We start from the raw sequence: 27,566 nt of genomic DNA on the forward strand, positions 1-27,566 counted from the left end.
GAGCACGTGTCACTTTCCTTCTTTCATCACGTACCTCCCTAATAGTTACCTCTATCTGCCACCTCCGCATAGCCGGAAACCACAACGCAAACAATGAAAGACGCCGACGAATTTCGCAGCCAATACAAATGTCCTATCTCAGGAGCTACACAGAACTTACGGGGCTGTGCTCTTTTGCCAGCAAGAGCGGCACAGGAAAATGAGGAGAACGTACGTCGTATTCTCTGATTCAAAAAGTCCCAGGTTGACATCGAACGCAAGGTTGCCTGTAAAGAATGGCTGTTCGGACTGCCGCGCGGGGGCCTCTCCTATTACATCAAATCGCGAGAGAATACTATCTATTGTGAGCTGAATAGAAGTCTCGCATGTAAACACATCTTTACTCATATCACAAGTCCGCGATGACATTGCAAAGATGTACCTCAAGGGCGATTTTATCCTGGCGCCAACGTTCAGGCTCTACCAGGATCTGATGGAGTTTATACTCCACGCGGGAGTGGTAGCGCGTCAAGACATCGAATTACCACGTCGGCCATTGACCGCAGTAAGGCGTTTGACACATCATGTCCTCAAGTATGCTAAGTATGCGACAGCTGGCTTCTCCTGAAGGTCTATATCGCTATGTACTAATTCCGCGGACTGAAGCCGGTACAGCATTCCTGAAGGAATTCGACCTCCCGCGTCAGACCGAGGAGGACTTGTGCGGCGGTATACATCCTCTACTGAAGTTCCCTCTCGTAGATGGATGCACCGCTTTCTCGGTCGTAGAGTGCTGTGCGCATCCGTTCTCGGTTTGCGCCATGATCAACAAATCCCTCCGGAAAAGCAGCACGCACGTAATAGGGCAGTGGCGCATGTGTGTGCGCAAAGTAGTCGACCAGTGGAAGTTGAAGCTCATCAAACCGCCTCAATGGTTCATCGACGCGCCCAAGATCGAGTCTTATGACGAAGAGCTACCACCGTCGGAAGCGACCGGCTACGATCCCTGCGTTTCTGAAGGCCTCGTCACGCTCAAGCCTGACAGCGTACTTCGCAACGCGGAGATTCCCGAGGACGATTTTCGGAAGGGAGTTGCGCGCTGGGCGTGCAAAGTCGACCCCAAATCCAAGCCGGAGGAAGACCCGCCACACGTGCTTTACAAGCTGCGTCGCTCCAAGCGACTTCAGAAGAAACCGTACGACCGGCCGTCGCCCGACCTCCCGCCGCCCTCTCCCGTCCGTAATGGCCCGCGCGCGGCGCGTGCGGCGCGGCGAGACCTCGTTCGGCAGCCACCGCCTTGGGAGAGATCCTACGGCCGGTTCCCTACGGATACGTTTACCAGCAACGATTGGGCATACTTCAGCTACCACGTCGCGCTGGGCGCCCCCGTCGAGTCCTAGCACAACGTCTCTACGCCGACCTCCGACTGAGGCGTCATCTATCTTATGCCGAGGCGCCGCATCATGCGCTGCCGCGCCATCGTCTGGCATGCACATATCGCGGGGACTCCGCTCCTCATGACTCGCGCTCTCCGCCGTTCATGTCCGGACTTATACGCAGCATCATCGAACTCGATTATGGGCGCGCTCGATGCTCGCGGACTCCTTCTATGAGAGACTCGCTCTCGCGCCGACCGCAAGAGGATCGCTGACGTCGCGTCTAGCGCCCCTCCATCGATTACTCTCGCGCGAATCCGCCACATGTCGCGGCGCCATGGCGTTTGGCCTGCGCTGAGCTGTTCACTATGGCGCTCTCGCACGACATGACCATGGTGTCGCCTCCTGATTCGGAGGCTCGGCATGCTAGCGCTGGTCATGCATTGACTCGCGCCGCATCACAACCATTCCTCCCGGCCAGGCTTGCGCTACGAACGGATACCAGTACCCCGCAGGATGTGACTCGCATGCTCACCAAGGGACTCCGTCGGTAGAGGGAGACCTAGCTTGTATGCAGCGACGCTTTCCCCAATCCGCTACCTCGCCATACAACCGTGCACAATGGTCCTGCGCTACACGCTCCGAAGCCCATCGCAGTCCTGACCGCCCTCTCATCTACGAACGGTCGAATGGCGCCCGCTGCGACCCTTTTCGACGCGTACTGGACTTCGTGAAGCGCGTCCGAGGCGACATCAACTCATGGGTGATCCTCAAACTCCTGAGTATCATTTAACTCGTCGCCTACTTCAGGGAACACGATCGTTCTGTACCTAAGCTCGCATTGTCGGGCCACAATGGCTACGCGTACTTCGTTACATAGGTCGGTCAGATGGGCTGCTATATATCACCCGCAACATGGCACAACGCCGCGCGGAATAGAGGTTCCTCGATGACTCTACATGTCGTTACAGTGTTAGTGTAGAAATCGCGGGGAAGAACAGTTGAAGGGGTATCCCTGATCCAATAATTGCCCTCGGTCATGTCAAGAATACTGCCTTCGCAATGGTTCAAGTTTGATGCTCGCGCATCCACCTCCGTTTTCTGCCTCTTCAGGCTCTAAAGTGCAGCGCAAAAATACTTGGTTAGTCAATAAGGTTATACATTTACTTCTATTCTTTCTCGCCTCCTGTGCTCTGCCATCCTCTCGTTCATCGTTATTCACTTCCTCGCGACCTCCTTGTGCAACATGCTCTCCCGACCCGGGCCAACGCCAATCCACTCGATCGGCGTGCCGAGGAACTCCTCAATGAACGCGATGTACTTCTTGCAGTTCTCGGGGAGCGCGTCGTAGGAGGTGAGGGAGGAAATGCTGGTCTGCCAGCCGGGGAGGGTGACGTACTCGACATCGACCTTGGCGAGGAGCTCAAGGTCGGCTGAGGAGGTGATCAGTATGCCGCGCAGATAGTTGGGGTGCGGAAGCTGAACTCACCAGGAAAGCCTTCCAATGCCTTGCCCTCGTGAAGGTACTTGGTCGCAATCTTGATCTCGGTGAGGTCGTCGAGGACGTCGAGCTTGGTGAGGTTGAGCGAGTCGTAGCCGTTGATGAGGGAGGAGTGCTTCATGACGACGAGGTCGAGCCAGCCGCACCGTCTACGGCGGCCAGTCGTGGTGCCGTACTCGCGGCCGACTTCCTGCAGATGAACGCCGACGTCCTACAAGAGCATAAATTAGGGCTTTGATCAAAGATAGGGAAGGGGGAATACATACGTTGAGCTGCTCAGTCGGGAATGGTCCGCCACCGACGCGCGTCGTGTATGCCTTGACCACACCGATCGTCTTCCCAATCAACTTCGGCGGAATTCCCAGTCCAGTGCACACCCCGCCAATAGTCGTCGAGCTCGACGTCACGAACGGGTACGTGCCAAAGTCGATATCCAGCATTAACGCGTTCGCGCCCTCGACCAGCACATGCTTCCCGCTCGAGATGGCCTTGTGGATGTACGCGACGCTGTCGATGACGTGTGGCCGGAGGCGCTCCGCGAGCTGCTTGTAGCGCTCGATTTCGCCCTCGGTGTCGTACTCGAAGTGGCCGTAGCGCTTGAAGCGGCCTTCGACGAGGCGGCGGAACTTGGCGGCGAAGGTGTCGTGGTCGAAAAGGTGGTGGACGCGCAAGCCGGAGCGGGAGGCCTTGCCAGAGTAGGCTGGGCCGATGCCCTTCTTGGTGGTACCGATGCTGGAGGGAATTGTGAGGATGTGCGGGGAAATGAACATGGGGAAGAGCTCACCTCGATCCTCCGAGTTCAACTTCCTTCAATCCGTCGACGATCTGGTGGAAGTCGAAGACGAGTTGGGCACGATCGGACACGAAGAGTCTGCCCGTGCAGTCAAGACCTGGAGGGAGGATGATCGGGAGGGTTAGGGATGGAGGGGTAGCAGGCTGATCGAGTGCTCGCACCCTGTGCTTGCAGCGCGTCGAGCTCCGCAAAGAACGAAGGCAGATGCACAACCACACCGTTCCCGATGAGGCCGGTACAGCCTGGGTTCACCAGACCTGCCAATCATAAGTCTGGTATATATATGACTCGAATCACGTCTACTCACCGCTGGGCAGGAGGTGGAAGGCGAACGTCGTGGGCTTCTTCTCTGGCCCGATGGGCACGACGATGGTGTGACCAGCATTATTGCCGCCCGCACATCGGGCGCAGACATCGATCTCCGCGGACAGGATGTCGACGAGCTTGCCCTTGCCCTCGTCGCCCCATTGGGCGCCAAGCACAACGGTCGCTGTTCCCTCGTCAGCGTCGTTCCTGATGGGTAAGGTGATGTGCTCACCGCTCATCGATGTTGAGGCCGCCGCTCTGAGAACGTAAGAGAACGCGGTCTATGTACAATGAGAGCCTTGGACAATAGTATTCGGAGGGAGATGGTTCGGAAGGAGTTGGGGAACAAGCCGATCGGCAATTCGCACCGATGGCGTCAACTTGGACCCATAGGCACGTGAGCGAGTTGGGGCTTCCGGCGCTTGCCGAGTGAAGTTGGGCGTTCGACTCTCAGTGCCCTCACAGATCGTACAGCTAGTTGCAAAACGATAGACGCCCCCTGCAAAGACGCTGTGGAGCCCGCGTGGTCGGTCCGAGCGCGCCTCCGCATCATCTGTACGCTCGGGCCACGGCGCCAATGCCTTTCAGAGGCGCAACACGCAGGCTGAGGGAGGCTGCAGATACACACCAACAAGCGTGAATGATTCTGCGCAAATGCGACGACGATTCCTCTGCCTTCCGCATCTCGGTATACGAGCAGCGCGTCGACGAGCGCCTGCTGCCCCCTCGCCGAGGCTCGGCGTGGCGCGCCTGGCGTCATATCTCGCGTGGCCAGCAGGGTGGGCGAGGGAGCGAGGGGCGTCTATCGTTTTGCAACTAGCTGTAAGCATCATGCAGGCAGAAAGTCAACTTCTCCTAGATAGCTATGGTAATTTTCGTCAGGACAGTCTTAGCATCGAATCTAGACACAGTATCCGCCGTTTCGCATGCCACCTATGCAGCATCTTGGTACCGTACGAACCAAAGTAAACAGCCGCCATGCATCTCAAGTCCGTGGACACTTACCCAACTCAAAGAGTAGGACGTCCTCGACTGGATACCTCACAACGCACCTACTCACAGCCGCATACCCGTCCATTGTTCCTAAAAAGGTCTGCATCGCCAAGGCATCGGGCAGGGGTCACGCGTCGCCGAGGAGGCGGTCAAGTCCGCCTCGTTGGTATTGGCGCCGAACAGATATATTGGCACCGCGGACGCGGACTTCGACGGACTTGAGGAGGACAGCCACGGACAAGCGGACGTAGCGACGGCCGCGCCGTTGGCCTCCTTTCGCTGGGCAGATGACCGCCGGCATTCAAATCGCTGAGGAACGACCAGGAAGGGGTGATGCACAATCAACGATGCCGCCGGCTCGGGGCGGGGGCAATCCGAGTTGAGAGATGCGCAGATCGATGTAACAAATGGCGTCGAGGGCGGTACACACCGGCGAGGTCAGGAGCACAGTGTCGAGGGGCTCGAGGAGCAGGATGAGCAGGCTCAGATGAGGTCACCTCTCGCAGATCGAGGTGAAGTCAGCGCTTTGGCGCCCGGCGGCCTTTTGTCAGAAAGAACAACGCGAAGCAGGATATTGTCGCGCTCGGCTCGGGACGCGCTTATATCCGTCTCCGACTTCGATGCTTCTCCATCTTCGCCGCAAGCGAGCACGTTCCCATCGAAGGAGGAAGGAGCCACCAGATTCGGACGAGCTTGCGTTGCACTCGGGGGAAGAGGCAGGATGACGAAGTGCGCCTCGAGCGGACTCCAACATCGATGTCATCCATCCTGCGCACCAGTTTCGCGTGGCTCGGAGGCGACGAGATAGAAGAACTTCGCGACCTCGAGGGATTAGAGACGAAAATTACTATCCGAATTCCGAACTTCGTCGAGCCCGAGGGGAACATCATTGAGCGCGAGAGGTGATCGAGGGCGTCCGAGGAAAGGTCATGACGTCGTCCTTCGGACCTAACGACTTCGTAGCCTGCACACGTCGGCGGACCCGGAGGATATACCAGGAGTGTGAACAGAACTCGAAGAGCGCGCAGCCAGCCGTGCAATCTGCGCCATAGAGAAGAGGGAACCCATCTGCGTGTGCGGGGTGGGAGGCGCCTGCGCTGGGAAGCTGCGCGCAATCTGCGACCGCGCCGTTCGCGGGAGGTCTTCATAGATCGGTCGAGAAGACCCTGGTGACCCAAAATAGGTGATCGGAAGGTGATCAGAGTTGAGCGCAGGATGGGTGTGGCGGCGGCGGCGCTGCTTTCGCGACTGGGGTGCGCTGCCCAGTCGAGAAGGGCTTCATGTCGACAATGCAGACTCCAGACGAAATTAAGTTGCGTGAGACCATTGCGGGGAACGTTCGTAACAGCCAAGGCAGGGAGAGCCGTCGGACGCTGACCGTTCCGCAGAAGAATGAGGCGTGTGAGCAACTTGCCTGTTGCGTCCAGCGCCTGATCCCCGCCGTCGACGACCCGCTTGCCTCCCGCCGTCGCCGCGTCCAGTGACCCAATGCCATGGGGCCGTTCCAGAAGCGCCCGCTGAATGAGGGCAAGCTCTATCAGACATTGAACAAGAACCCCTTGCTGTTTGGCATCCCCTTCTGCCTGCTTATGGTCGGCGCGTCGTATGCGATGGTGCCCATCGCGCAGACGCGGTATGATCTGCACGACAAGAAGGTCAAAGTGGTGCGTGTGGCAATACTTTACGTGGATAACCGAGGGAATAACTCAACGTATGACTTGTAGATGTCCAAAGAGCAAGAGCTCAATCTACAGAAGAATAGGAAGAAGTTCGACATACGGGAGGAGTACTATGTGCGTGATCAACTCTGGCGCTTCAGAACTGCTCCAACATCCATACCCTTAGCGCTTGAGTCAAGAAGCAGACGAACACTGGGAGCAGAAACGTGTTCCTAGACCGACAGGTCTCCCAGAATGGGGCGTTGCGCCACCGCAAACGACTGCCGTGCCCGACGGGCCCATCGACCTCCCGAAGAAGTCCAAGTAACTCGAGCGGGACAACCAGGTCCATTCCGCCCCCCAGGCACGCCCCCTCAGTGCGCGCCTACCTTCCTCGACTGTGAACCGCGCTATCCGTCCCACTCAATCCCCACTCCGCGTCCCTCGCGCTCTCAGCATACATCCTTCCGCGTCGCACAACCTACACCGTGCCTCCCTCCGAGAAACGCACTGTACTACTATCATACTTGCCCTAATTTATCACGCTGTCAGGACTTTCAATGTGCTTTGCTGGATTGATTCAGTTGATTCGTGCTTCATTCATCCGCCTGTTTCCCTTCCCGCCATCCACTCGTCGTCCACTGATTCAACTCCCCCAAACCTCCCCCGGTCCACTGATATGACATTGTGTGTCTTCAACTTATGACGACGCGGTCACTTTCCCTGATGCGCATCGTCCTGCTGATGATTGACAGGCAAACGCCGTCCGCGCAGTCCTAAAAACTCCGCCACCGTGTCGCTGAGTCTACTTACTCTATACAAGTGCCGAGTGCCATCTACCCTCGTCGCCGAGCCGCCAGCCCACTGAATTCCGCATCCCCGTCTCGTCAGCTGGAATTGCGCGCCCCGTTTCGGGTATAGTTGGCAGTCCAGCATTGATTATGTTCTGCTGACCTTTATGCTTGCTTGCTTGTTTAGGGGACGAAGGTGGCCTGATCAAGGCCTGATTGAGCGGCGAACACGATTCGATAGAGCGGCGAAGGCCTGATGAAGCGGCGAAGACGGCTCGGAGAGCGCTTAGCGCATCACAAAGGTGGTCAGGTGCGATTTCGTCGCTGCGCTGGTTATACTGGATCCGTCCCACTGAATTGTCAGGAGATAGGCGCTTAAGGCTTCTATTCATGGACGTGAAGGGCGTCAACGTAGACGGTGAATGCATTGGCGGAGACGACTGAATATCGACCCGAACACTTTGGACATCAACGTGAACTGTCTTCATCTCCCGCCCGAGCGTGCAATGCAGCTATACGGGAATGCATTGCGCAAGATAAGAGGGTGAAGGCGTGCAATACCAACGTCGCGCAACGGTGAAGTGCACCTGATGGTGCGCCCACACTCGAATAGCCGGCGTTCATCTCGGCATGGGTGGCTACTCAATCTGCGGCGCTGGCGCATAAGGTGGCCCGCCCTTGCTGATCTTCGAGGTACTTCGACGAGTTGGGTAACCGCTGGTCAACTGACTGCAGACCCAGTACCTTCCAGGGATTGCTCCTGGTCCTCCCGGGTACCCGCTAGTGGGTCGTCGCGCTTCCCGTGTCCTCCCGCCTTCCATGGTCCGATATCGCCTCGTTCCAGATGTACTGCCCTTCTGATTGCCATCCGAAGTACGTACAGGCCGTTCTCTACCCTCGCTTGTAGGCTAACATGCGCTGCGCTGTAGATCCCCGGACGTGGTCTACGCCTCCCTTCGTTTTACTCTTCCCCATCCCTCTGCACGCGCAAGTTCAACCGAGGGCGCCACTTGACGCACGTGACTCCCATGCAAGTGACGTCACAAAGTTCGGATTGTGGCTCCAGGTTCGATCGTGGCTTCCCTGCTGATTTTCGGGCCTCCATTGTGCAGAGGGCTGACCTCAGGCCTCCACAGGCTTCATTATGCGGTATAGTTCCTTATGACGAGGTGTAGCAAGGAACAAGGTAGTGTGGGGAAACTCCACCCGGCGCGCCCCGGCAAAGTGTTGAGACGCCCGTTTGTTGTGGCAAGTGGCGCGCGACTGGCGCTATCCGTATCGATCGTCTACTTCCCCCTTGGGCTTTCAATGGGAATGGAGTGCTCTCAGACCGTCGCGCCACGGACTCTATGAGCTGAGGAAGTACTGCTTTGTGTGGACGTCAGACCAAGAATTGCTCGGGGACAAACGAAGGATGAATATGGCGCGAGGTTTACGTCCTGTTTCCTTGGTGTACGAACCGTGAGAGAGACCGTTGGCGGTTACGGTATCATAGTGCGCTACCGCACCGAGAGAGGCCGCCGCTTCACGCGCTGCCTCCCTCCACGCAAGCACCCCGTTTCCCCCCGCATCAACTAGAATCTGTGATATCGTCTTGGACTCAGGAACGCGACTTTACGAAGACGGTGGTATGCGCGTGGGCAGGCGGGAGGGCCCGCACGCACCCGCTGCTGGTGCGGTGGCGCGCGAGCGAGTGAAATCGTCGAGGATTGTACCTCTGACGAAGGCAAGAAAACTGCGCGGGGGGAGGACGCGGGACGTGGCGTCATCCCCATCCCCGCAGCACGTTCCCCGCGGGTGGTGCCATGATTCCCCGCACGCAGCCCACATCGGTGGGTGATTCCCCGCGGCGCAAGGCCTGAGAGGCAAACCGTTGTCGGGTTGCGGCTTGCTGCGATACCTATGCTTTCCCCACGTACCCCGCAGGTACGGGCCGTCGAATCTGCGAGGGCTCTCACCTTCATGTCGGGAGGGGGAAGCCGCACTGCAGCCGCGGGAACAAGAGCTACGGTCCAGGTCCGTGTTCGATCTTCGACTCTGAACCCGCGCCTCCAAGTTCCGCGCCTACCGACGTCGAAGGCCCGACGTCAACGCTTCGTGAGAGGGCGCGAGAGCCACCGCCGAGGCGCGTCCATGGCGCGTGAATTTGCGAAGCGATGGATCATGATGAGTTCAGCGAACAGACGCGGCTCACACGCAGTGGCGCGGGTCGTTGGAGCGGACGATGGCTTCGGGACAGGCCCAGCTATCGCGGGCTCGCGTCCGACCGGGTGGAAGAGTGGATGTGCGTGTGGACGGGCTGGCTGCCTGGGCGTCGGACCTGATCTGTTTTTCCATGTCGGACGGTGGTCAGCGACGGGGAGGAGAGGCAGATCTGAGATCTAATATCTCGGCAACGGCATTTGTTATCCCCGTGAGAGCCGGGCTCGAAAGTGCGAACGTCACAGGTTGATGATCCGGTCGGAGAACGGTCCGGGGCGAACAAGGCGGAGGTTGGGGGTCGAATTCCTTATTTCCTCGTACTTCATGGTCATTCTTTTGCTCGAATACGAGGGGAAGGCATCCTGTAAGCCTCTGAAGGTCGTCCAGAATTTCCGAGAGTTGCCGATCAGCAATTGACAACAAATCCATCGATTGGTAAAACAAAGCCCCCTCGTTTTTGCCCTGCTCCACAACCATGTTTTCTCCTCTTGGCCACTTTCCAATTTGCGGTAACTCAGAATTAGGTAATGGGCGCTCGTCTGTCGATATATAAGTGGGTCCCGGTCACCGTCCTTCTTCACGCCCTCCCCCGTCCTTCTCTCCAGGTTTTCAATCGACAACGACACCTGTGATAACCTGCACATCTGTTCTACACCCACACTCGAACCCCGCGACATCATGAGCGGCCTACGAAACGGCGCAGACAAGGTGCAAGAGAAGGAGGAGACGAGGACCATCTCCGAGTCCATCAACGAAGGCCAGGCCCAAACACGGGCCCGCGTCAAGGTGCACTCTTTTCCTCGTCGGACTTCAACCTTTCTCTAACTCGTCCTCCAGAATGGAGTCCCCCATTACATGGGGCTCGCCGGTGACCCCCTCCTTTTGATGATCACCGGGATCGCTACTTGTGGTACGTCCCCCGCGCGTCCTCCTACCCTCCTCCCCCCTCACGCGTCTTCAGGTTTCTTGCTTTTCGGCTACGACCAGGGAGTCATGTCAGGCATTGTCTCTGCCCCACAGTTCTTCCGCATCTTCCCTGATCTCAACCCCGCGAACGTGGGGAAGAACCAGGCTTCGGTCATGCAAGCATTCTACACGGCGATCTACGAAGTTGGCTGCCTCGCAGGCGCCATCTTCGCTCTCCTTTTCGGTAACAAGCTCGGTCGTCGGAAGAACATCATGGCTGGTGGCTTCTGGGTGATCATCGGCACCATTATCCAGATCACCTGTATACCTGGGTATGTCCCCTCCCTCGTCTTCGTGTTCGAGCCGTCGCTGACTTCGCCTCTAGCCACCTCGCTGGCCACCAGTTCGTCATCGGTCGTATCGTCACTGGCTTCGGCAACGGTCTTAACACCGCGACGATCCCGTCATGGCAAGCAGAGTGCTCCAAGTCGCACAACCGTGGCTTGCACATCTGTATCGAGGCCTCCATGATCGCTACCGGCACCGTCATCGCCTACTGGGTGGATTTCGGCTTGTCGTACATCGACACGTCTCTGTCCTGGCGCCTCCCCATTGGCCTTCAGATCATCTTCGCCGTTATCCTCATCTTCGGCACTCTCTACCTCCCGGAGTCCCCGCGTTACCTCCTCTCGACCCGCCAGTACGTCGAGGGTGAGAACGTCGTCGCAGCGCTCTCTGCTCTGCCGACCGACCACGAGGACACGCAGCTCCAGAAGCGCGTCATCGTCGAGGCTCTCGAGTCCATCGGCCAGCTCGAGATCAAGCACGTCTTGACTGGCGGCCCGTCGCAGCATCTCCGCCGTACGCTCGTCGGCGCGTCCAGCCAGCTCTTCCAGCAGATCGGTGGTTGCAATGCCGTCATCTACTTCGCGTACGTGCTTTCCCTTCCCGTGCGTCCCTTGTCCGTCTAACTTGCCTGCAGCCCTGTCATCTTCGAGGACTACATCGGCTTGGAGCGTCGTCTTGCGCTTATTCTCGGTGGTGTCAACGCGACGGTCTACGCCTTGGCTGCTTTCTTCTCGTACCCGATGATTGAGCGCCTCGGTCGTCGCAAGATGTTCTTGTTCGGTACCGCTGGCCAGGCCGGTGCTATGGTGAGTTCGTACAAGCACGCGCTTTCGATCACCGTCTGACGCCTCGTACAGATCCTCTCCATGGCCTGCCTCATCCCGTACGATGTCTTGGATGACAAGGACAGCAGCGCGACGTACGGCGCTGTCGTTGGTCTCTTCCTGTTCCTGATCGCGTTCGGCTGGTATGTGATTTCTTGCTCGAGTGTTATCCATTCCTGACCTCGTTTTTAGCACTTGGCTCGAGCTCCCCTGGCTCTACCCCGCCGAGATCTCGCCCAACGCTATCCGTACCAACGCCAACGCCATCTCCACGATGACCAACTGGTCCTGGAACTTCGCCGTCGTGATGTGGACGCCTCCCATGCTCGCCGCTTGGGGTGGCTTCGGCACCTTCTTGTTCTTCGGCATCGTCAACCTCTGCTTCTTCCCCTTCATCACGCTCTTCTACGTCGAGACGAAGGGCCGCTCGCTCGAGGAGATCGACGTCATCTTCGCGCGCGGCTTCACCAACAGCGAGTGGTACGTGCACGTCGCGAACACGATGCCCAAGCTCTCGCACGCCGAGGTCGAGCGCGAGGCGGCGCAGTACGGTCTTGCCCTCGACGAGGAGAAGCACGTCGGCTCGGTGCAGAGCCAGTGATCGGATGTCGTATGCATGCATACTTTTCGTATCCCGGAAAACACTTTCTAGCTGCGACATCGCTTTGCTTGACGCTCGTGCACCTCTGCCGCGTTAATGTGTATTACTAGCACCTATATCCCCGAGGCACGACGACCATCCTAGATGATATATCTAGATGAATGACAAGTAGATGATTGCATCTTCTTCACCATTGTATTATTACTAACCTCATCATCGCTCTGTCTCTGTATGCATTTAGCAGCGCTGCATTTTTTCCTACTAGCTACATACATAGTCTCGCAATGAATGCATTCATGACATGACTACGAAATCCGCGCGAGTGTGATCAACATCTACCGGGCTCCAGCTTCGACTCGGGTAATGACTTCGTCTCATCAGCAAGTCTCCTGCTCGCGTCAAGAGTCGTGTGCAACTTGTACGACATCCCCTCTCCCCGCGCGGACGTTCTCCACCCCCATCAAGGGTCCTGGGCGTGTACGCCGCCCCCCGCGAAGTGCGGAGGACTGCGGAGAGGAGCGGAGGATCAGCGTGGGGGTGAGGGGATATCGCGGGGGTGGGTTAGGGTGCGATACGACGCGGACTGCGGGGGATGGCGGGGTGGGAGATAGCTTAGGGTGGGATGCGCGGGGAGGGCCTGGGAGAGATACGGGGAGGGCGTGAGTGCGATACGGGGCAGGGCGCGGGGGAAGGCGGGGTGGGAAGCGGCGTCAACAGCTAGCCAGCGCGCGATATATGTATGGTATGGGCTGGAACCGCGTACGTGCGATCTCTTCTTCGCTGGGTCGAGGACAACACGAAGTTGCTGGGTTGATTTCACTGGACGGCGAGCAGGAGCGCCACGCGTGCTTGTGGACTCGACGTGTGTGGTTCTCAAGGTTCGGTGCGCTAGCGCCGGTCAGCGGTTGGACGAGTGGAGGCAGACCGTGTGCTTGCCCGCCCCTCCGTCCTCCTCGTGAGCAACAGAAAATTTCTGGGGAGGTTTCAGCGTCGGGCGCCTACCGCGACGGCACACGCCCGGAGGAGGGCAACCGGGGATATGTTGCCCCCTTCCGCCTCCGCTCCGGCAGTCGACCCGTCCACCTGACCTGATGTCCGTCTCCGTTACCAAGCCCTTTCTCTACTTGCCGAGCTTCCCGATCCTCGATGGGTTGTTTGCCGACCCATCCCATTGAATTGGGCGGCAGAAAATCCCTGCCGACGGTCGGTAAATCCGAGATGCATCGCCGGAATATATTCGATGGCCAAGACGATCCAGAGATGCCGCCGTCACGATGGTGGACAGTGAATGACAGCCGACGACTGTCGACGGTGATAACGACGGTGGTCTCGGAGGCGCGGCATCGGCGTGGCGGGACAGGAGGTGGCGGGACAGGAGACAGACGACGGCGCCGCTAACGCCGTGGCCGTGATGGACGACGGCTCCGAGATTCGGACAATGGGAACAAGTAAGTCGACAACCAGCTCAGAGACTAGAAGGCTATCCCGCCGCCAGACCCCTCAGTGGAAGCCACAGACGAGGCCATGGATAGCAAAAAAAAAGATTACATTCAACTGATACCACACCAATACAGTCCTTTGAATTAGTCCATGTATATCCGCCCAGATCATAGCCTGACTTGCAATAAGTAACGCATTCGGATCTGGGACACGTCGTACGCGATATACTGCGAAGTTCGTCAGTCCATTTTCTACCCTCGGGACTGCACCCTCTCGCGACCACAACTGCGCGATAGAGTACATATTCACCTCGTTCCAATTATCCTCGCACTTTACGCTCGGCCGCGGGAACGTGCTCGACAGGTCCTTCGCGTGACCACCAGGCATGAGCACGCCCCGAAGATCGTCGCGCCCGAGCTTCTCCCCGGCGTCGGCCCAGTCTTCGTGCTGCATCTTGCCGAGGGCTTTGGTGGCGCTACGGAAGAGATGTTCATTCAACCTGAATCATAGCGCATAATGAGACAGAACGCACACTTTCCCATTCTTCTTGCACGTTTGGTCCGCCTGGAAGTCAAACTCGTATGCTTCGTGGTACGGCTGCGCGACAACCTCGCAGAGGAGAAGCAGGCCGGTGTTGCCGCTCAAGCTGTATGTGATGTATCGGGCGTCAACTCCGGCCGACTCGTCGTATATCATGATGTGTACTGACCTAGCGTGCGTGTAGTTCGCACTGATCCCGAGCATGTCGCCGAAGTAGACACCCTTGCAGGTACCGTCAGATGAACAAAGACTGCAGAGGGGAAAGATAGATCGTTACTCACCTTGCCAAACTCGTACCCCGTCGCCGGTGCCTCGGGGGGCGCGATGCGCAGGCCCTGCTTGAGTATGCCGACAAAATTGCTCGCGCGGCTGCCGTGCCAGAGTAGTAGGCGCTGCTTCTCCCCCGCGTTCGCCCAGCCGCCATTGATCCAGCGCTGCTCTTCGCCTTTTCTGGGATGAGAGCATCAGCAAAACCTCTCCTTTACAAGATGACCAAACCTGAAGCCTCAGGTTGAAGACCCTGACGCACAAGTCAAAGTCCTTTACGCACCTTTCGATCCGGAACACCTCCAGCACCTGCATATTCTGCGATACATGCCATCCATCGATGTCCTCGTTCGTGTCGCGCGCATAGGCCGCGATGGCGGCGAATTCGGCGGACGTGTGCTCAACGACGGCGATAGACTTGAGGTCGAGGGAGGCGAAATTGGCGTCGAGCGGGTGGGCGGGGTTGGGAGTGGCAGCCGAAGCAGAAATGCCGCGAGAGGCAGGGGACGAGGAAGAGGACGAGGCAGTAGAGAACGACGCATCGATGGACAAGCGTGAGCGAGTAGCAGAGTCGAGCTGCGCCGCGAGCGCCATGTCGCTCAACGAGCTGACGAGGTCGAGTTCGGCTCTGACGAGGGCGTCGTGGTCGATGACGGTGGGTATGCGCCGACCGAAGACGTGCGGGATGACACTGCAGACGACGTGCGTCAGCGCCACTCCCGCACCGTTGACCCGCAGGACGTCTTCGCCACTCACGTATAATACCGGCTCGTCAGCGTTGCGCATGCGGTCCTCAGGCCGCCCAGCGCCGTGCTCTTCTCTCCGTCAGGCTCCGCGATGACTTCGGCGAGATCCTTCAACGCCTGAAACCCTTGCAGGATTGTCGACTGTGCGAGCTTGCCGAGCGGCTGCTTGCGAACGTCGTAGTTGAGCGCGGCGAGGTGGGCGTGCATGTAGCTAGGGGGGTGGGGGTGGGTTAGCCCACGCCGCTGACAGTGAAAGGGGAGGAAGGGATACGAAGGCCCGAAGAACAGACGTACTCCTTGTTGAACAAGAACCGCACCAAGGCTTGGATCTCGGGCGGGAGCTTGCTCTCCGGCGGAGGCGCTGGGGCCTCTGTGTTCGTCTTGCGCTTCTTGATACTCGGTGGACCAGCAGACTGATCATCAGCCTCCGCATCCTCGTATTCCTTCTCAAGCCATGTATATTTGCCTGCGGATACAGGTCAGCCATCGTCCCCTTTCTCTTCCTCCTCCCGACGGAAGTCGCGGAAGCAAGGAAAGATAAACGTCCACTCACCCTTCTTCGCCCCCGCACTCTTCCTCCGCGCGTATTCGATTCCCGTCTTCGCCTTGAATTGCCGGCCAAACTGGGCCACGGCGTCCGCGACAGGCCAAGGCCCCTTCATCTGCGAGGCGCCGGTCTCGCCGACGCGGCCCCAGCGAGTGAAGAGGGAGGCTCGCGGTTCTGTCGGTGGTGAAGAGGGGTCGAGGATAAGTTGGAGGATGTAGAATCTGGGCAGAGACGGTGGATTTAGAAGGAGGCGATGACAAAAAGCGGAAGGAAGACGTACTTGTTATTGTTGCCGTCGACGTTCGTTTGATTGAGCATGGCTGCGAAAGCATGATTAAATCTGTTGAGAGAAAGATGGTGTTGTATCATACCATCGTATACCGTCCCCTTGGGATCGACGTAGACCTGATGGGGACCTAAGCGATATGTTAGCCCACCGTTATCTCGCCGAACGTACCGAGCGAGCGATTGCTAACCTATCCCAGGGACGCATCTGTCCGGGGGTACGACGATGGCACGCCCGTCAGCACGGCGAGGCGTGCCATCCGACCGAGGAGCGGTCCTCTTCTTGACCGGAGCAGGAGTGGGCTTCGTCTCATCCTCGTCGTCGGAGAGGGCACGCTTCTTGCCCTTTGTCGACTTCGGCTTGGGCGTGCTGGGGTGTTCGGCGACTGCAGAGACTGCCTTTACGCGACTCGAGCGACGTAGACCTGTGGACATTATGTGAGGAAGATGTTGATGGGGAGGGAGATTTTGGTGAGGAGTATATCGACGAGCGATATGTCTGATGAGAATGTAATGGGCTTCAGGACGTCCCAGCATACCTTTTCTGTCCGCCATATATACCGCCGCGCCTGGCGATAACAATCAGGGCGTCGACGGCGGGGCCAGGGCGGGGAGGGCGGGAGGCGGGACCGGCATGAGTCAGAGGGCGCTGATGCGCCTGATGCGCCCTGGGCGCCCTGGGCGCCCTGGCGCGGTTGAATGGGACAAGGAAAAGAGTCATCGGCGAGGACCTCAGGAAGAGTCAAGCAGCACAGGTTGGCTTGCCGCAAGGGCCTAAATATACGTCTGAAGAGAGACTCGGCGTCAGGCAGACCGGTTGACTCGACGCGTAGATGCATGGGCTTCAGATAGCATCGTCAAGAGCACATCCCATTGAAATTGGTATTAAGCATAGCACCAAAGTATGAGCTGAAGAACACGGGCACATCGCGACGTGGACGTCCAAGTTCAGGTTGTGAGGCCTTGAGGAGTGGACCGTTGTGGGCGCACGCCCGATCAAGGCAAGTCTTCCCACGCTGTCGGCGGTCCTGCCCGACGCGGTCACTGACTTTCTTGCACTCATCTCTCCGGCTGCTCGTCGACTCAGATCCTCAGAGTTCGTCGTCGACCCCGTCTTGCTCACCGACATACCCTAACATATCTCCTCGAAGAAATCATGTCTTTCCTCGGTCTCCGCAAGTGGCCCACGCCCGTGCGTTCCCGCATTTTACGCGCGCTGAACACCTGGGCTGACCGTCCGACCCCGTATAGTTCCTTAAGCCCATGTGGCCCTTCCTCGCCGCCGCGGGCCTCGTCACCTACGGCGTCTCTGCCATCCAGGCCAAGGCCATCCGCTGTGCGTCACAGAACCCTAACACGCGTGCTGGTGTAGCTAACCTCGCGTCCTTCCCCAGCCCCGGAGTACATCCACGACCCGAGGAACCCCTACGCCGCTCAGCTGGCCAAGGAGGCGCATCACTAGAGGCATATGGACTGTAGAGCAGGTTCGCAGAGTCGCAGAGTGTAAACAACGTCAATTCGAGCGCATGCGTTCTGGCTAGTCCAGGTTCGATCCGTCGCGTCCGCCCGCGTTTTCATCCAAAGTCCTCAAAAACTTCTGCGTCAACATGAATGGACAGGTCTTTATTTCAGCTCATCTTCAAGCCTTATTGTAGGCACCGCTCGTGCTCGCCATCCACGACCTTGCCCGGCTCCCCAAATGCGCGCGAGGAATCATATTCAACCCCTGCTGTTCAAACTCTCACGTTGAGTCTGCATTCGGTGCTGCAACTTCAGCGCTGTGTTGCCTTAGGCAAGACCGCCGTGGTCAGCGATCTCAGATATCATGGGTGCATCCAAGCTGAGCTGTTTTCCGGTAAGCCTGACTGCGAAGCCAAGTCAATCTGGGAGTGTGGTGTTCTGTCCCCATGTGCCCTACTCCAATCCCCGCTAGCATACCAATCGGTCTTGCGCAGTCTTGTCTTCCGCATGCGTAGGCGTCGTCCATCGTGCACCGTCTGACTCTGAAGGCAGCGCGAGGTGCTCTCCCAGTCTGACGGCGGTGTCAGGCAGCGATCATACATACCTAAGCGATCACTAGACGCCCTGGGAGTATGACGCGCGCGGGCAGCGGTTTAGGCAGCGGCTATCGAAGGGGTTGCCGACACCAGAGTCAGGCAAGGGATGCATGCAGCCACGTCTTTGACGAGCCCGAGAGATGCTTCCCGTACTGAACGAACGCCCAACTCGAGAACGCATGCGTCAGGAACCCGCCATTCCGCTCCATCCAGCAGGGCGAGTCGACCTCGTAGTTACGACAGCAGGCGAGGAGCGCGTCGGGGACGTTGCGATTCGCCGCCAACCCTGAATACAGACACAAAGGTCCTCCCTTCGCTGGCGCTGAGGTTGTACTGAGTAATATCGGCGGTCGGGCCACACCTGAAGGTAGGAGTTTAGAACCGCAGGTAGGAGTTTAAAACCGCGGGTATATCTGGCAGTCAGTCATGGCCAATCTGTCTCATTTGAAGGGAGGGGCAACTGGCAACGAGGCTGAATTGATGGACTGGCTATTCATGATACGAAGTTGGTTTGCAACGCTCGCGAGCTCGAGATGGCCTTGCGGACTGGGAGAGCGCTAGAGAGCCGCGCCCAAAGCGTGGATGAGACGCCGTGATGTGCAAGTGCGCGGAGCCGGTAGGGACTGGTCAGAGGCAGCTAGGGCGAGTCGAAAGGGGAATTGCGCGCCAGAATTCCTCAAGGAACGACAGCAGTTCAAGGGAGAACTCGAGTCCCCAGCGCGTGCTACCTGCCGGCGAACGAGGCGAGATAGACATTGTACCTGAAGTACGCCCAGTCGTTGCTGCAAAAATTTTGCGTGGGGTAACTCCCGTTCCGCGCTGCCCACGACGGCGGATTCTTGATGGGGTCGCGCTTGCACGTCTGCAGCGCCCGGCGACTCTTGCGTGTTGGCGATGGGAGCGGGCCAGAGCAGTCTACGTCGGGCGGAGATGATTGGGGCGGGCGGTGATACGGATGAACACGCTTTGCGATGCGTATCGAACGGCGCTCGCGGTAGACAGACTGAGGAGGGTCCTCCTTGGGAGGTGGCGCATTGGGAGGTATGCTCGATGCCCATTTGGCGCACTTTTTGCAGTAGTTATCCTCTTCGATAGTAACGTCCTTGAGGATCTCGACGTGATCGCGCGCGACGTGTGGGGGATGGGAGATGATATAACCAGTCGCCTCAGAAGGTGTGAGGTCCTCGTCGTCCCTCAGGTAGCTAGCAGCATCGACGAACCACGCTGGAGGCTTGATCTGCTTGTACAGCCAATGGTTGACGATACGCGACGATAGAACATGCCACTGCGAGGTGAGCGACGTGGATCTTCGCCAGAATCGAGTGTCCGCCCAGGAGCAGATCGAGAACGGGTGCGCAAGACTTTCAATGACAGGGAATTGATCGGACCCTTCGAGAAAGGGCTTGTTGTGCACCGGACTGATACCACCGTTCAAGTCTTCTTCTGTTTGCAAAGGTAGGTTGAACTTCTTTTGGAGAGCGCGTGCCGCATCCGTGCATGGGATAAATACGTAGCGGTATAGACCATTCGCAGGAGCGAGCTGTGCGGGTCAGTAATGACACTCCTCGATTGTGTATGGACAAACTCACTGCAGACATTGGTCGACGAAACGATGCATCGTTCGCTCTCCGGCTTTTGCGGCCAGCGCAGTCTAGAAAGCGCATAGCATCGAGATATGTTTTGTACGTGGGCGCGAGGAGGAATTCGCCCCTCCCAAACATCTCCGCGATATCTTTGTGGACTAACGTGCATGTAAGTCGCCAAATAAAAACTGAGTGGCAGCGCAGTGAAATTACATGTCGCGTAGTTCTCGGTAGAGTGCAGATAGTGAGCGAAGCTCCCTCGTCGAAGACCAAAGATCCATTCCTGGCATGCGACCTGTTCATTCACGCCTCATGAGAAATGGTGAACTAAGGAAGGGAGCGACTTACAATCGATTTATCGGCCGCTGCAGCCTCTGGAGGGATAAGCGGGCAGCTAAGTACGTCTGTGGTAAATCCTGAGATAGGACATAGCAGTTCGTCACGGTAATGGTGTGTCGCAGACATGCGTACACAATGGTAAGAAGGAAAAGGCAACGACTTGGATTTCCCCGGTCCTGGCGGTCCGATAGGTCATAAACAAACAAAGCCAAATATAACGATAAGCAATGTGGAGGTTCGAAGCTGGGGCGGATGTGCAAAGGACCAAAGCCTCTGTTGTATAGTAAATCATTCGATACAGAGCAGTTATATTCTACCTTTGGCGACGACCATTCTATGTTGTGTTGATTGCTCGATGAGCCTGCAGATCGCCGCCGAGTCGCCAAGTGTGTGTGGCGTGCCCCAAGGCGCTCGACAGGCGAGACAGGCCTGCACGCGAGCTCTGCATACACGCATCATTCCCTGCTGCATAGCTTATACAGCATACGCTGATACAACTTGCGCGACTCGAGCGCACATTGCGGCGTGGGCCCTCATATTCGAACTTGAAGGTTGAAAGGACGACCACGAGTGAGCGGGCGCGCGAGCACATTAGGTCAGTCGCAATGACTGACCCTCGGGGGACCGCTAGCATAGCATCCTGAAAGTCGTGGGGTGCGTGCATTGGTCGAATCGCAGGCCCAGCTCTTCGAGCGCCGCCTCCGGGTCAGCTTCGCCCGACCTCTTGGGTGCGTATGTCACATTCTTCGACCTCTCGGCGTCATGCCAATACTCGAGCAGATGAGCTGAGGACTGGAGACCACTGTCAGGCGCGCAGAAAGCGCGAGAGGGGGAGCATTCGATCTCGGCGAGCGATCGTAGTGGCGACTCGATGGAAGGGATCATGGAAGGGCATAAGCAAGCTCCCTAGCGTATCAACAGAAGGCCGAAGGACGAGCGGAGGCTGGGGAACGTGGCCTCAATCGCTGGCCTAGCGCGCGAGGGCAAGGGCCTCCGAGGGTGGCGACATTTCGCTCACGTAGAGGTCGCGCCTCGCGGATAGCCGGTCGATATTCGGGTAGGCGTCATGCCCAGTGGGCGTATGGAGGCGCTCCATGTGGTGGGTCGTCATACGGTAGCGAATACCACGCGACCGGACTGTACAGGCGACGTAGTCCAATGTCGAGGGGATGGAGGGCTACGAACCCACAGACGAGGTACGAGCCCACAGACCAGGGTTACGAACCCCCAGATGGCGGCGTGTACGCCAAATTCAAGCCATAGCAGAAGAACGACCAGTCGTTGCTCGAGAAGTTGTGCGTCGGAAAGCGTCCATTGCGCCCGACCCACGCCGGGGGCACTCGTCTGAGGTCTCGGCGGCAAGTGGCAAGCGCGCGAGGGACATGGCGTGTTGGCGACGGCGGCGGACCGCTTCGACAAGGAGAGGGCGGGCCGTATGGACACGCCTTGCGCCGGATACGGACAGAGCGCCGCAGCTTGTACTCTATGCGCGGCGGTGTCTCTGGCGGGGGCGGCGCTTTGGGGTCTATCTTGTTGCATGCCCAGTCGGCGACCGCTTTTCGGGGGTCGGTGTCGGGGATTTTGGGTTCGCGGAGGATAGTGGTCGGCTCGATAGCGTATTCGCCGGACGAGGGGACTGGGTCGTAGCCGCTTGCTTCGTCGGGCGAGAGCTCCACGTCATCTTCGTCGACTTTCGGCGAGTTGATGAACCAAAGGGGAGGAATGGCGTCCTTGTTGAATCGCAAGTCCATGATGCGACCGGTGAGGGCAAGCCATTGGCCTGTCAGCGTCGTGCATCGGCTGCGCAGCTGGTTGTACGCGAGCATGCATATGGAAAAGGGATGCGTGTGACACTCGACGACAGGGAACTGATCGCTTCCGACGGGATACGGTTGACCATTGAGCGGTGAGATGCCATAGTTCAGGTCCTCTTGCGTCTGAGGCTGCAGATTATACTTTGCCTGGAGAGCGCGGGCGGCGTCGGTGCACGGGATGTAGATGTATCGATATAAGCCCTTGAGGGACGTCATCTATCATTTCTAAGTATTACTTTGCAGCGCGTACGAAGAGGATTGGACCTCACCGAACTCATTGGACGACGAGGCGTCAGGTCGTTCTCTTTACGCCTTTTGATGCCCCCCATATCTATGGACTTCATCATTTCAAGGTACGTCTTGTATGTCGGAGCCAGAATGAATTCGCTGCGACTGTAAAGATCGCTGATGTCGTCTCTTACTGCGCAAACATCTGTAAATACTGTTTCACTTCGAAAATTAGATGAACATACGGACAACGCGATTCTCGCGTGACCTGAGGTAGCGAGGCAGTCCGCCTCGAGGTAGGCATAAGAGCCATTCTTGTTGTACGAGATACTGGGCCAGTCAGTATCTATGGAAACAAAGAGAAAGAGGTAGAGGTCATACCTCACTTTTCAGTTCCTTCTCGTAATCCAAGGATATACAGCGACAATCAGTGAGGTCATCCGTTGTGCCAGAAATAACACAGTATGAATCCTCTCGATAATCTTCGCACATGTACATTGGCGTAGACATACGGAGAGCGAAATGGAATGGAGATGGCGGCAGGGAACACGAGGAAATGATGTCGCGGACCTTCGGGCCGAAACTGCCACTTCTAGAGCCTCCCAGAAAAGCAACGCCAAATAACACGTTCTTTGTTCTTGCTTTGTTCAAACGACGACCGCCCTTTGTTCGCTAACTTGGTCTTTGGTACCGGTCTGCAAGTAGCCGCGTGCTGGATTCTGAAACATACTCGCCCACTTGCCGAGCGTCATTATGAACCGCGGGGCCATCGGTGCGCTTCCAACTATTACCATTTATGGGCATAGTTATCGCCGGTTCACACATGCCCTGGCCACCCCGGGCACTGGACAATGGGATATGCGAAACACTCGGATACATAAATAGAGGTGATTCCCCTTGCTCTCGCCACCCTTTCCTCTCGAACCGCCACCATGGCATCCGGCAGCGACACGCCTGAGCTCGGAGGCGAGCCATCTCGGCCTCCCCTGCAGACTCCTCAGCCTCCTCAGAACCCTCAATATGACTTTTCTTACTTGTATCGGGAGACTCCCAAGCAGCAGACCCCCGATGAACGGGCTCCAAATCTCAGGGAGAAGATCTTTGCCGTCATCGGATATGCATCATGCCTGCTCACAGGCATGATGCACGTTGAGTATATCCTACAAGCCTTCCACGTCGTTCCAAGGTCTCTGCATAATACACACTGGGAAGAGGTGAGTCACTTTTTTGCTTTCGCATCCACCTCTGACTCGCTGGTCACAGTATAGCTGCTTTCGGGATGCCATCGGCATCGTCGGCGTTGACGGTAAACGGGTTCTCAATCTGAACAACAGCAGAAACGTGGACATGGGTGCGTCTTCCTGCTACTAGAGCCTTATTTCTTGCTCATCTCCGTGTATAGCCAGCAGCGGCTTACACAAGTTCTTCGATGGCCCATCTGTGCTCAAGGACAAACTCGGCCAAGGGGAATTCGCTCTTCTTCCCGCGAATTTGGAACAGGAGGTCGACTATATCACAGCGCCCGAAAATCAAGGAAAGGATTACGAAGAGGTGCGTGCTACTGCAGAGTCTGAAGTACTCTAGGCTCATTCAATGCCGCAGCTTTACCCCGATGTGGCCCACAAGCTCGCCGTATACGGATTCTCCAACAAGCACAAGTTCTCTTGGGGGCGGTATCCGAGCCCCGATCGCACGTACGAACACTTAGATCCGGAGAAGCGGACGCTACTCGAGGACTACGTGGATTCGTTGCTGGCCAAGATTGATATACACGGCTTGAAGGAATCTATGAAGCGGAAGGGCGTATACATCGGTTCTTTCGCTCCACCGCCCACCAGTGACGCCGATCCAACCATCCATATTCTGCGTGCTGGCCGTAACTACACGGTAGTCAGTCACATCAACCCGGTCTTCGCGATTTACGACTACCTCCTCAAGATGAAGTTCCGAGTATATGACAAGGCGAGCGATCCCTCTTACATCAAGGATATTCCCCCCGAAGACGTCGACTACTTCCGAAATGTTATGTGGCCTAAACTCCAGCACTGGGTGATTCCGCGGGACGACGCACATAGACTCGCCATCGCGCAGAGCAAGAGGCAACACCCCATGAAGCTTCGGAAGACGACCAAGAAGGCCGCGACCGCCGGCGCTGGCACCGGTGGCGCTCCTGCCCCCCGTATGGCGCCTCCCCTCGCTCAGCGCGCAGTCACGCACGACGGTTTGGTCCCGACTTCGCCACTCACGCCACTCTCATCCTCGCCGACTCCCGCGGAACGTACTACGACGCATTCTCCGGCAGCTGGGGCACAGTCGTCGATCATGGGAACTCTTACTTCAGCAGCGATGACTCCGTCTTCCCCGGTGGACGACCCCGAGGGCGATGCAGCTTCGTTCGATCCAGGACAGCCAATGACAGTCCGAATCACCTCGTCTAATCCCTGCTACTCGGACCCTCCCGACTACGACTTCGACGACGGCGCCCCGGAAGACGACGCCCTCGGGGACCTCGAGGAAGATGAGCACTCCGATGACGAGGGCAACGAGCCCGAAGACTATGAGAATTTCTTTGACGAAGAAGTGCCGTCTGCTTCTACTCCGACCGCGTCTGCGGGTAGCACACACGAGGAAACAACGCCGACGCCTGCTCAGATTTCCCGCGAGCTCAGCACCGCCTCTGTGACTGAAGCCTTAGCCGACTTCGCTCTCTCGGGGGACCCACTCAATGCGAACACGCCTCAGCCAGATCCCGCGCATGAACCCCCGGTTACGTCTACCTCGTCGATCTCAGGTTCCACTCCACCTGACGAGGAGGAACCTTCGAAGGATGTACATCAGGGTGATACGGTGTCCGCTGCTCCGCCCATGACCGCGATGACTCCTCAAGCTACTCAGGCTACGTCTACACCCGGCAACAATTCGTCTCAAGACGCGCCTCCGCCGCCCGACACCACCGGCGGTCCTGAGATTCAGAAGCGGCCAGCGACGCGCAGGCGCACACGGGCAGCCGCTCGCGCCAGCCCAACACAGAATGCGAATGCGACGGCAGCCGTCCAGCCACCCGCGGCGTCTACCAGTACCAGTGCGCCCTCCGATCCGCCCGCTCGAAACTTGCGCTCTCGCGGGAAGCAGACCAAGCGTGAACGCGACGATGATGAGGAAGATGACGGCGACGACGCACCCGAGCCTCCCAAGGCAAAGAGGGCGAGGAAGACTAAGCCGAAGCCGAAGACGAAGGATATGGCGCCTGTTAAGAACAAGGGCAAGAAGAAGGATGATCCTGACCCCTCCGACGACGACGAAGGGCCGCAGGCAGGGCCTTCAAAGAAGGGTAAGGGTAAGGGCCGGGCCTAGTAATATCGCACCAATTCGTTCCTTTCTTTCTCCCACTCCTTTATCACGTCTCACCCACTACACACACTCTCGCCTTCTCTATTCTCAATACGCCGATGCCAGGTGCATTTCCTCCCTATGGTATTTTGGTTGTTTCGTACTGTCTGCAATATTTATGACTCAAGGACGCGCTGTGCGCGGTATGTACGAATCTTGTGACTGGCCGTGCCTTCATTTAGCGATGCGAATGAGCGAGAGGCAGGCAGGTGGTGTACAGTACTCTAAATGAAGTGGCGCCTGGTTCGTGTCTGCTAAGTTGAGCCCTTCGACAAAGTCCCCCGGGCTTCGATGATCTGCGTTAAACGAGATGCAATCGCAAACAAGATTTCTGCGTACGTCATAAAGTCAATACATTGACATAGCGCACTCCAAGCGGCGTGAGCGACAACAGGTCCCGAGGTCGAACTGGGCTTTGATGGCGGTGAGAAGATGCGGAGAAAGTTCAACTTGAGTCATGTGACCAATTACTACATATGGCATAGCGCCATCATTTGCATCCGCGAACACGAACCGTCACCACCGGAAAGTTCTCTGATCCCCAACCTCAACCACTGTCTTACCGTTCACGCCACACTGTCTTCTCTTCCTCGTCCTCCTCTTCGTCTACTCACTCACGTCTAGGTAAGCATTGAGCAGCGCGTTTTTCTCGCCACCGCCCAGGCCGAAAGTCTCGCCTTGGTGCCGAGTCTGCCCGCCGGCGCCGCTCACACGCTCTGATGGCGCTCTTTCTCACCACGCACCGCTAACAGACTTCACGATATATCATGAGTTTCTTCAACCCGAACAGCCAGGACATCGAGCAGGCCTCCAACATCACCGCGGACTTTATTTATGGTAGGCTCCTCAATGTTTATCCCCCTGACGGTCCTGTGGCTCACGAGCGCCAGGCCTCGAGAACCTCCCAAAAGAGGTCCGCCATATTCTCGCTGAGATACAGCACAGAGAAACGCGCGCGGCTGGTGAGTCTCCGCTCTTTCGTCCGCCACTAAAAGCACAATCGCTCTCGCCCGCCCCGCTGACACATCCCCAGACCTCCAGCGCGACATAGAGAAAGAGTACGCAAAGTATCTCAAGCTGACGCTGCGCCCCTCACAGGGCGACTCGTCCGCGAAGGCCGCCGCGCTGGTGCCCAAGATCATGGGCAACTACGCGGAGGTGCACCGGCTGTGCGACGAGAAGTGCGCGCTCAGCCAGCGGCTCGTCGACCTGCTCGACAGCAAGCGCCGCCACCTCGACGCGGACCTCGCGCTCGTGCGCAGGCTCGCGGGCGAGGAGCCCGAGCCGCTGCCCGCGGTCAAGCGCGAGCCGGACGTGGGGCTGAGTGGCGCGAACGCGGCGCAGCAGATCAGCGACAGCATTCGCAGCGCGATGGCGGGCACGCCCGTCGCGGACGCGGGCCTGCCGCCTGTGGAGGCCGTCTCGACGAGCGGGAGTCACAAGCGTGAGTCGCGGTTGCTGGCGAGGGATTGGTGGCGCTTTCCGCCGGGGTTGCTGACGTATCATCCAGGGCGCAAGACGGCGACGAGGGCGGAGCATAAGCGCTCTGCGTCGCCTGCCGCGAGTGCGACGCCGCCGCCACAGCGTTCGCGGGCACGGAGGTCGCAGCTTGCGCAGGAGATCGAGGAGCCGCCGGTCGAGGAGCCCATGGCAATGGAGGTCGACGAGGCGGAGGCGGAGGACGACAAGCTGTACTGCTTCTGCCGTCAGCCAAGCCACGGCGAGGTAGATATACTCACCAGAATAGAGGGTATATACTCATCTTCGACAGATGATTGGCTGCGACAACGAGGAGGACTGTCCCTTCGAATGGGTAAGTTTTATCCCATCAGCCTACTCGCTATCCCAGTGTGACTTACCTTCCTAGTTCCACATGACTTGCATCGGGTTGAAGACCGCTCCGAAGACGTGGTATTGCCCAGATTGCGAGAAGAAGAGGAAGCACAGGAGGCGTTGAGCGCACAGGCTTACCTGACCTTTCTTGCTGCACGGCATGGATTCTGACGACGACGCTCCTTCACGTTCATACTATACAATGTTCCATTGCGGAGT

The 27,566-nt window shown here is 57.8% G+C and overlaps 12 protein-coding genes across 12 annotated transcripts; 8 read left to right on the forward strand and 4 right to left on the reverse strand.

The window, feature by feature from the left end:
• Window positions 1-93: 93 nt before the first annotated feature.
• SCHCODRAFT_02523019 (uncharacterized protein) lies at window positions 94-1,677 on the forward strand (the record flags this gene model as incomplete). Its single annotated transcript, XM_050343496.1, has 4 exons — window positions 94-210; window positions 262-343; window positions 396-544; window positions 594-1,677. 4 exons carry the CDS (start codon window positions 94-96, stop codon window positions 1,377-1,379), a joined length of 1,134 nt encoding a protein of 377 aa, XP_050203199.1. The 3' UTR covers window positions 1,380-1,677.
• A 456-nt stretch (window positions 1,678-2,133) lies between these two features.
• On the reverse strand, window positions 2,134-4,285 carry SCHCODRAFT_02608728 (Adenylosuccinate synthetase). The gene is made up of 8 exons (XM_050344332.1): window positions 4,188-4,285; window positions 3,957-4,139; window positions 3,811-3,906; window positions 3,641-3,746; window positions 3,123-3,588; window positions 2,845-3,067; window positions 2,539-2,788; window positions 2,134-2,471 (listed from the first exon to the last, which is right to left on the reverse strand). The coding sequence occupies exons 1-7, from the start codon at window positions 4,192-4,194 to the stop codon at window positions 2,574-2,576; spliced, it is 1,296 nt and encodes a 431-aa protein (XP_050203200.1). The 5' UTR covers window positions 4,195-4,285; the 3' UTR covers window positions 2,134-2,471; window positions 2,539-2,573.
• Window positions 4,286-4,428: 143 nt separating this feature from the next.
• SCHCODRAFT_02608732 (uncharacterized protein) lies at window positions 4,429-4,778 on the forward strand (the record flags this gene model as incomplete). The annotated part of the gene is made up of 1 exon (XM_050344333.1): window positions 4,429-4,778. Exon 1 carries the CDS (start codon window positions 4,596-4,598, stop codon window positions 4,773-4,775), a length of 180 nt encoding a protein of 59 aa, XP_050203201.1. The 5' UTR covers window positions 4,429-4,595.
• A 595-nt stretch (window positions 4,779-5,373) lies between these two features.
• On the reverse strand, window positions 5,374-6,290 carry SCHCODRAFT_02043412 (uncharacterized protein). The gene has a single exon (XM_050341597.1). The coding sequence runs from the start codon at window positions 6,094-6,096 to the stop codon at window positions 5,548-5,550; it is 549 nt and encodes a 182-aa protein (XP_050203202.1). The 5' UTR covers window positions 6,097-6,290; the 3' UTR covers window positions 5,374-5,547.
• Window positions 6,291-6,393: 103 nt separating this feature from the next.
• On the forward strand, window positions 6,394-7,137 carry SCHCODRAFT_02608734 (uncharacterized protein). Its single transcript, XM_003035532.2, has 3 exons — window positions 6,394-6,612; window positions 6,673-6,741; window positions 6,794-7,137. Exons 1-3 carry the CDS (start codon window positions 6,442-6,444, stop codon window positions 6,932-6,934), a joined length of 381 nt encoding a protein of 126 aa, XP_003035578.2. The 5' UTR covers window positions 6,394-6,441; the 3' UTR covers window positions 6,935-7,137.
• A 1,268-nt stretch (window positions 7,138-8,405) lies between these two features.
• SCHCODRAFT_02608741 (uncharacterized protein) lies at window positions 8,406-8,805 on the forward strand. Its single transcript, XM_050344334.1, has 2 exons — window positions 8,406-8,463; window positions 8,534-8,805. The coding sequence occupies exon 2, from the start codon at window positions 8,559-8,561 to the stop codon at window positions 8,748-8,750; it is 192 nt and encodes a 63-aa protein (XP_050203203.1). The 5' UTR covers window positions 8,406-8,463; window positions 8,534-8,558; the 3' UTR covers window positions 8,751-8,805.
• Window positions 8,806-10,171: 1,366 nt separating this feature from the next.
• Window positions 10,172-12,591, forward strand: SCHCODRAFT_02608744 (general substrate transporter). The gene is made up of 7 exons (XM_003035531.2): window positions 10,172-10,385; window positions 10,437-10,509; window positions 10,561-10,837; window positions 10,891-11,436; window positions 11,488-11,659; window positions 11,711-11,820; window positions 11,870-12,591. Exons 1-7 carry the CDS (start codon window positions 10,278-10,280, stop codon window positions 12,276-12,278), a joined length of 1,695 nt encoding a protein of 564 aa, XP_003035577.1. The 5' UTR covers window positions 10,172-10,277; the 3' UTR covers window positions 12,279-12,591.
• Window positions 12,592-13,751: 1,160 nt separating this feature from the next.
• Window positions 13,752-16,696, reverse strand: SCHCODRAFT_02608746 (PARP-1-like protein). The gene is made up of 13 exons (XM_003034723.2): window positions 16,643-16,696; window positions 16,295-16,528; window positions 16,190-16,234; window positions 16,099-16,138; window positions 15,825-16,039; window positions 15,566-15,737; window positions 15,282-15,482; window positions 14,809-15,216; window positions 14,540-14,708; window positions 14,428-14,480; window positions 14,251-14,364; window positions 14,028-14,193; window positions 13,752-13,945 (listed from the first exon to the last, which is right to left on the reverse strand). Exons 1-13 carry the CDS (start codon window positions 16,656-16,658, stop codon window positions 13,886-13,888), a joined length of 1,893 nt encoding a protein of 630 aa, XP_003034769.2. The 5' UTR covers window positions 16,659-16,696; the 3' UTR covers window positions 13,752-13,885.
• A 439-nt stretch (window positions 16,697-17,135) lies between these two features.
• On the forward strand, window positions 17,136-17,736 carry SCHCODRAFT_02608749 (uncharacterized protein). The gene is made up of 4 exons (XM_003035530.2): window positions 17,136-17,199; window positions 17,255-17,295; window positions 17,355-17,439; window positions 17,498-17,736. The coding sequence occupies exons 2-4, from the start codon at window positions 17,260-17,262 to the stop codon at window positions 17,563-17,565; spliced, it is 189 nt and encodes a 62-aa protein (XP_003035576.1). The 5' UTR covers window positions 17,136-17,199; window positions 17,255-17,259; the 3' UTR covers window positions 17,566-17,736.
• Window positions 17,737-18,884: 1,148 nt separating this feature from the next.
• On the reverse strand, window positions 18,885-22,876 carry SCHCODRAFT_02483725 (uncharacterized protein; the record flags this gene model as incomplete). The annotated part of the gene is made up of 8 exons (XM_003034722.1): window positions 18,885-19,603; window positions 19,750-19,811; window positions 20,092-20,159; window positions 21,101-21,219; window positions 21,308-22,097; window positions 22,166-22,317; window positions 22,393-22,470; window positions 22,855-22,876. The coding sequence occupies 8 exons, from the start codon at window positions 22,874-22,876 to the stop codon at window positions 18,885-18,887; spliced, it is 2,010 nt and encodes a 669-aa protein (XP_003034768.1).
• Window positions 22,877-23,056: 180 nt separating this feature from the next.
• SCHCODRAFT_02743652 (uncharacterized protein) lies at window positions 23,057-25,517 on the forward strand (the record flags this gene model as incomplete). The annotated part of the gene is made up of 4 exons (XM_003035529.3): window positions 23,057-23,338; window positions 23,388-23,475; window positions 23,527-23,675; window positions 23,727-25,517. 4 exons carry the CDS (start codon window positions 23,057-23,059, stop codon window positions 25,476-25,478), a joined length of 2,271 nt encoding a protein of 756 aa, XP_003035575.1. The 3' UTR covers window positions 25,479-25,517.
• Window positions 25,518-26,281: 764 nt separating this feature from the next.
• On the forward strand, window positions 26,282-27,518 carry SCHCODRAFT_02482052 (uncharacterized protein; the record flags this gene model as incomplete). Its single annotated transcript, XM_003035528.2, has 6 exons — window positions 26,282-26,351; window positions 26,405-26,476; window positions 26,548-26,958; window positions 27,025-27,219; window positions 27,286-27,327; window positions 27,382-27,518. 6 exons carry the CDS (start codon window positions 26,282-26,284, stop codon window positions 27,516-27,518), a joined length of 927 nt encoding a protein of 308 aa, XP_003035574.1.
• Between the last annotated feature and the right edge of the window lie 48 nt (window positions 27,519-27,566).

Source organism: Schizophyllum commune, assembly GCF_000143185.2.
Source record: "Schizophyllum commune H4-8 unplaced genomic scaffold SCHCOscaffold_1, whole genome shotgun sequence".
NCBI lineage: Eukaryota > Fungi > Basidiomycota > Agaricomycetes > Agaricales > Schizophyllaceae > Schizophyllum > Schizophyllum commune.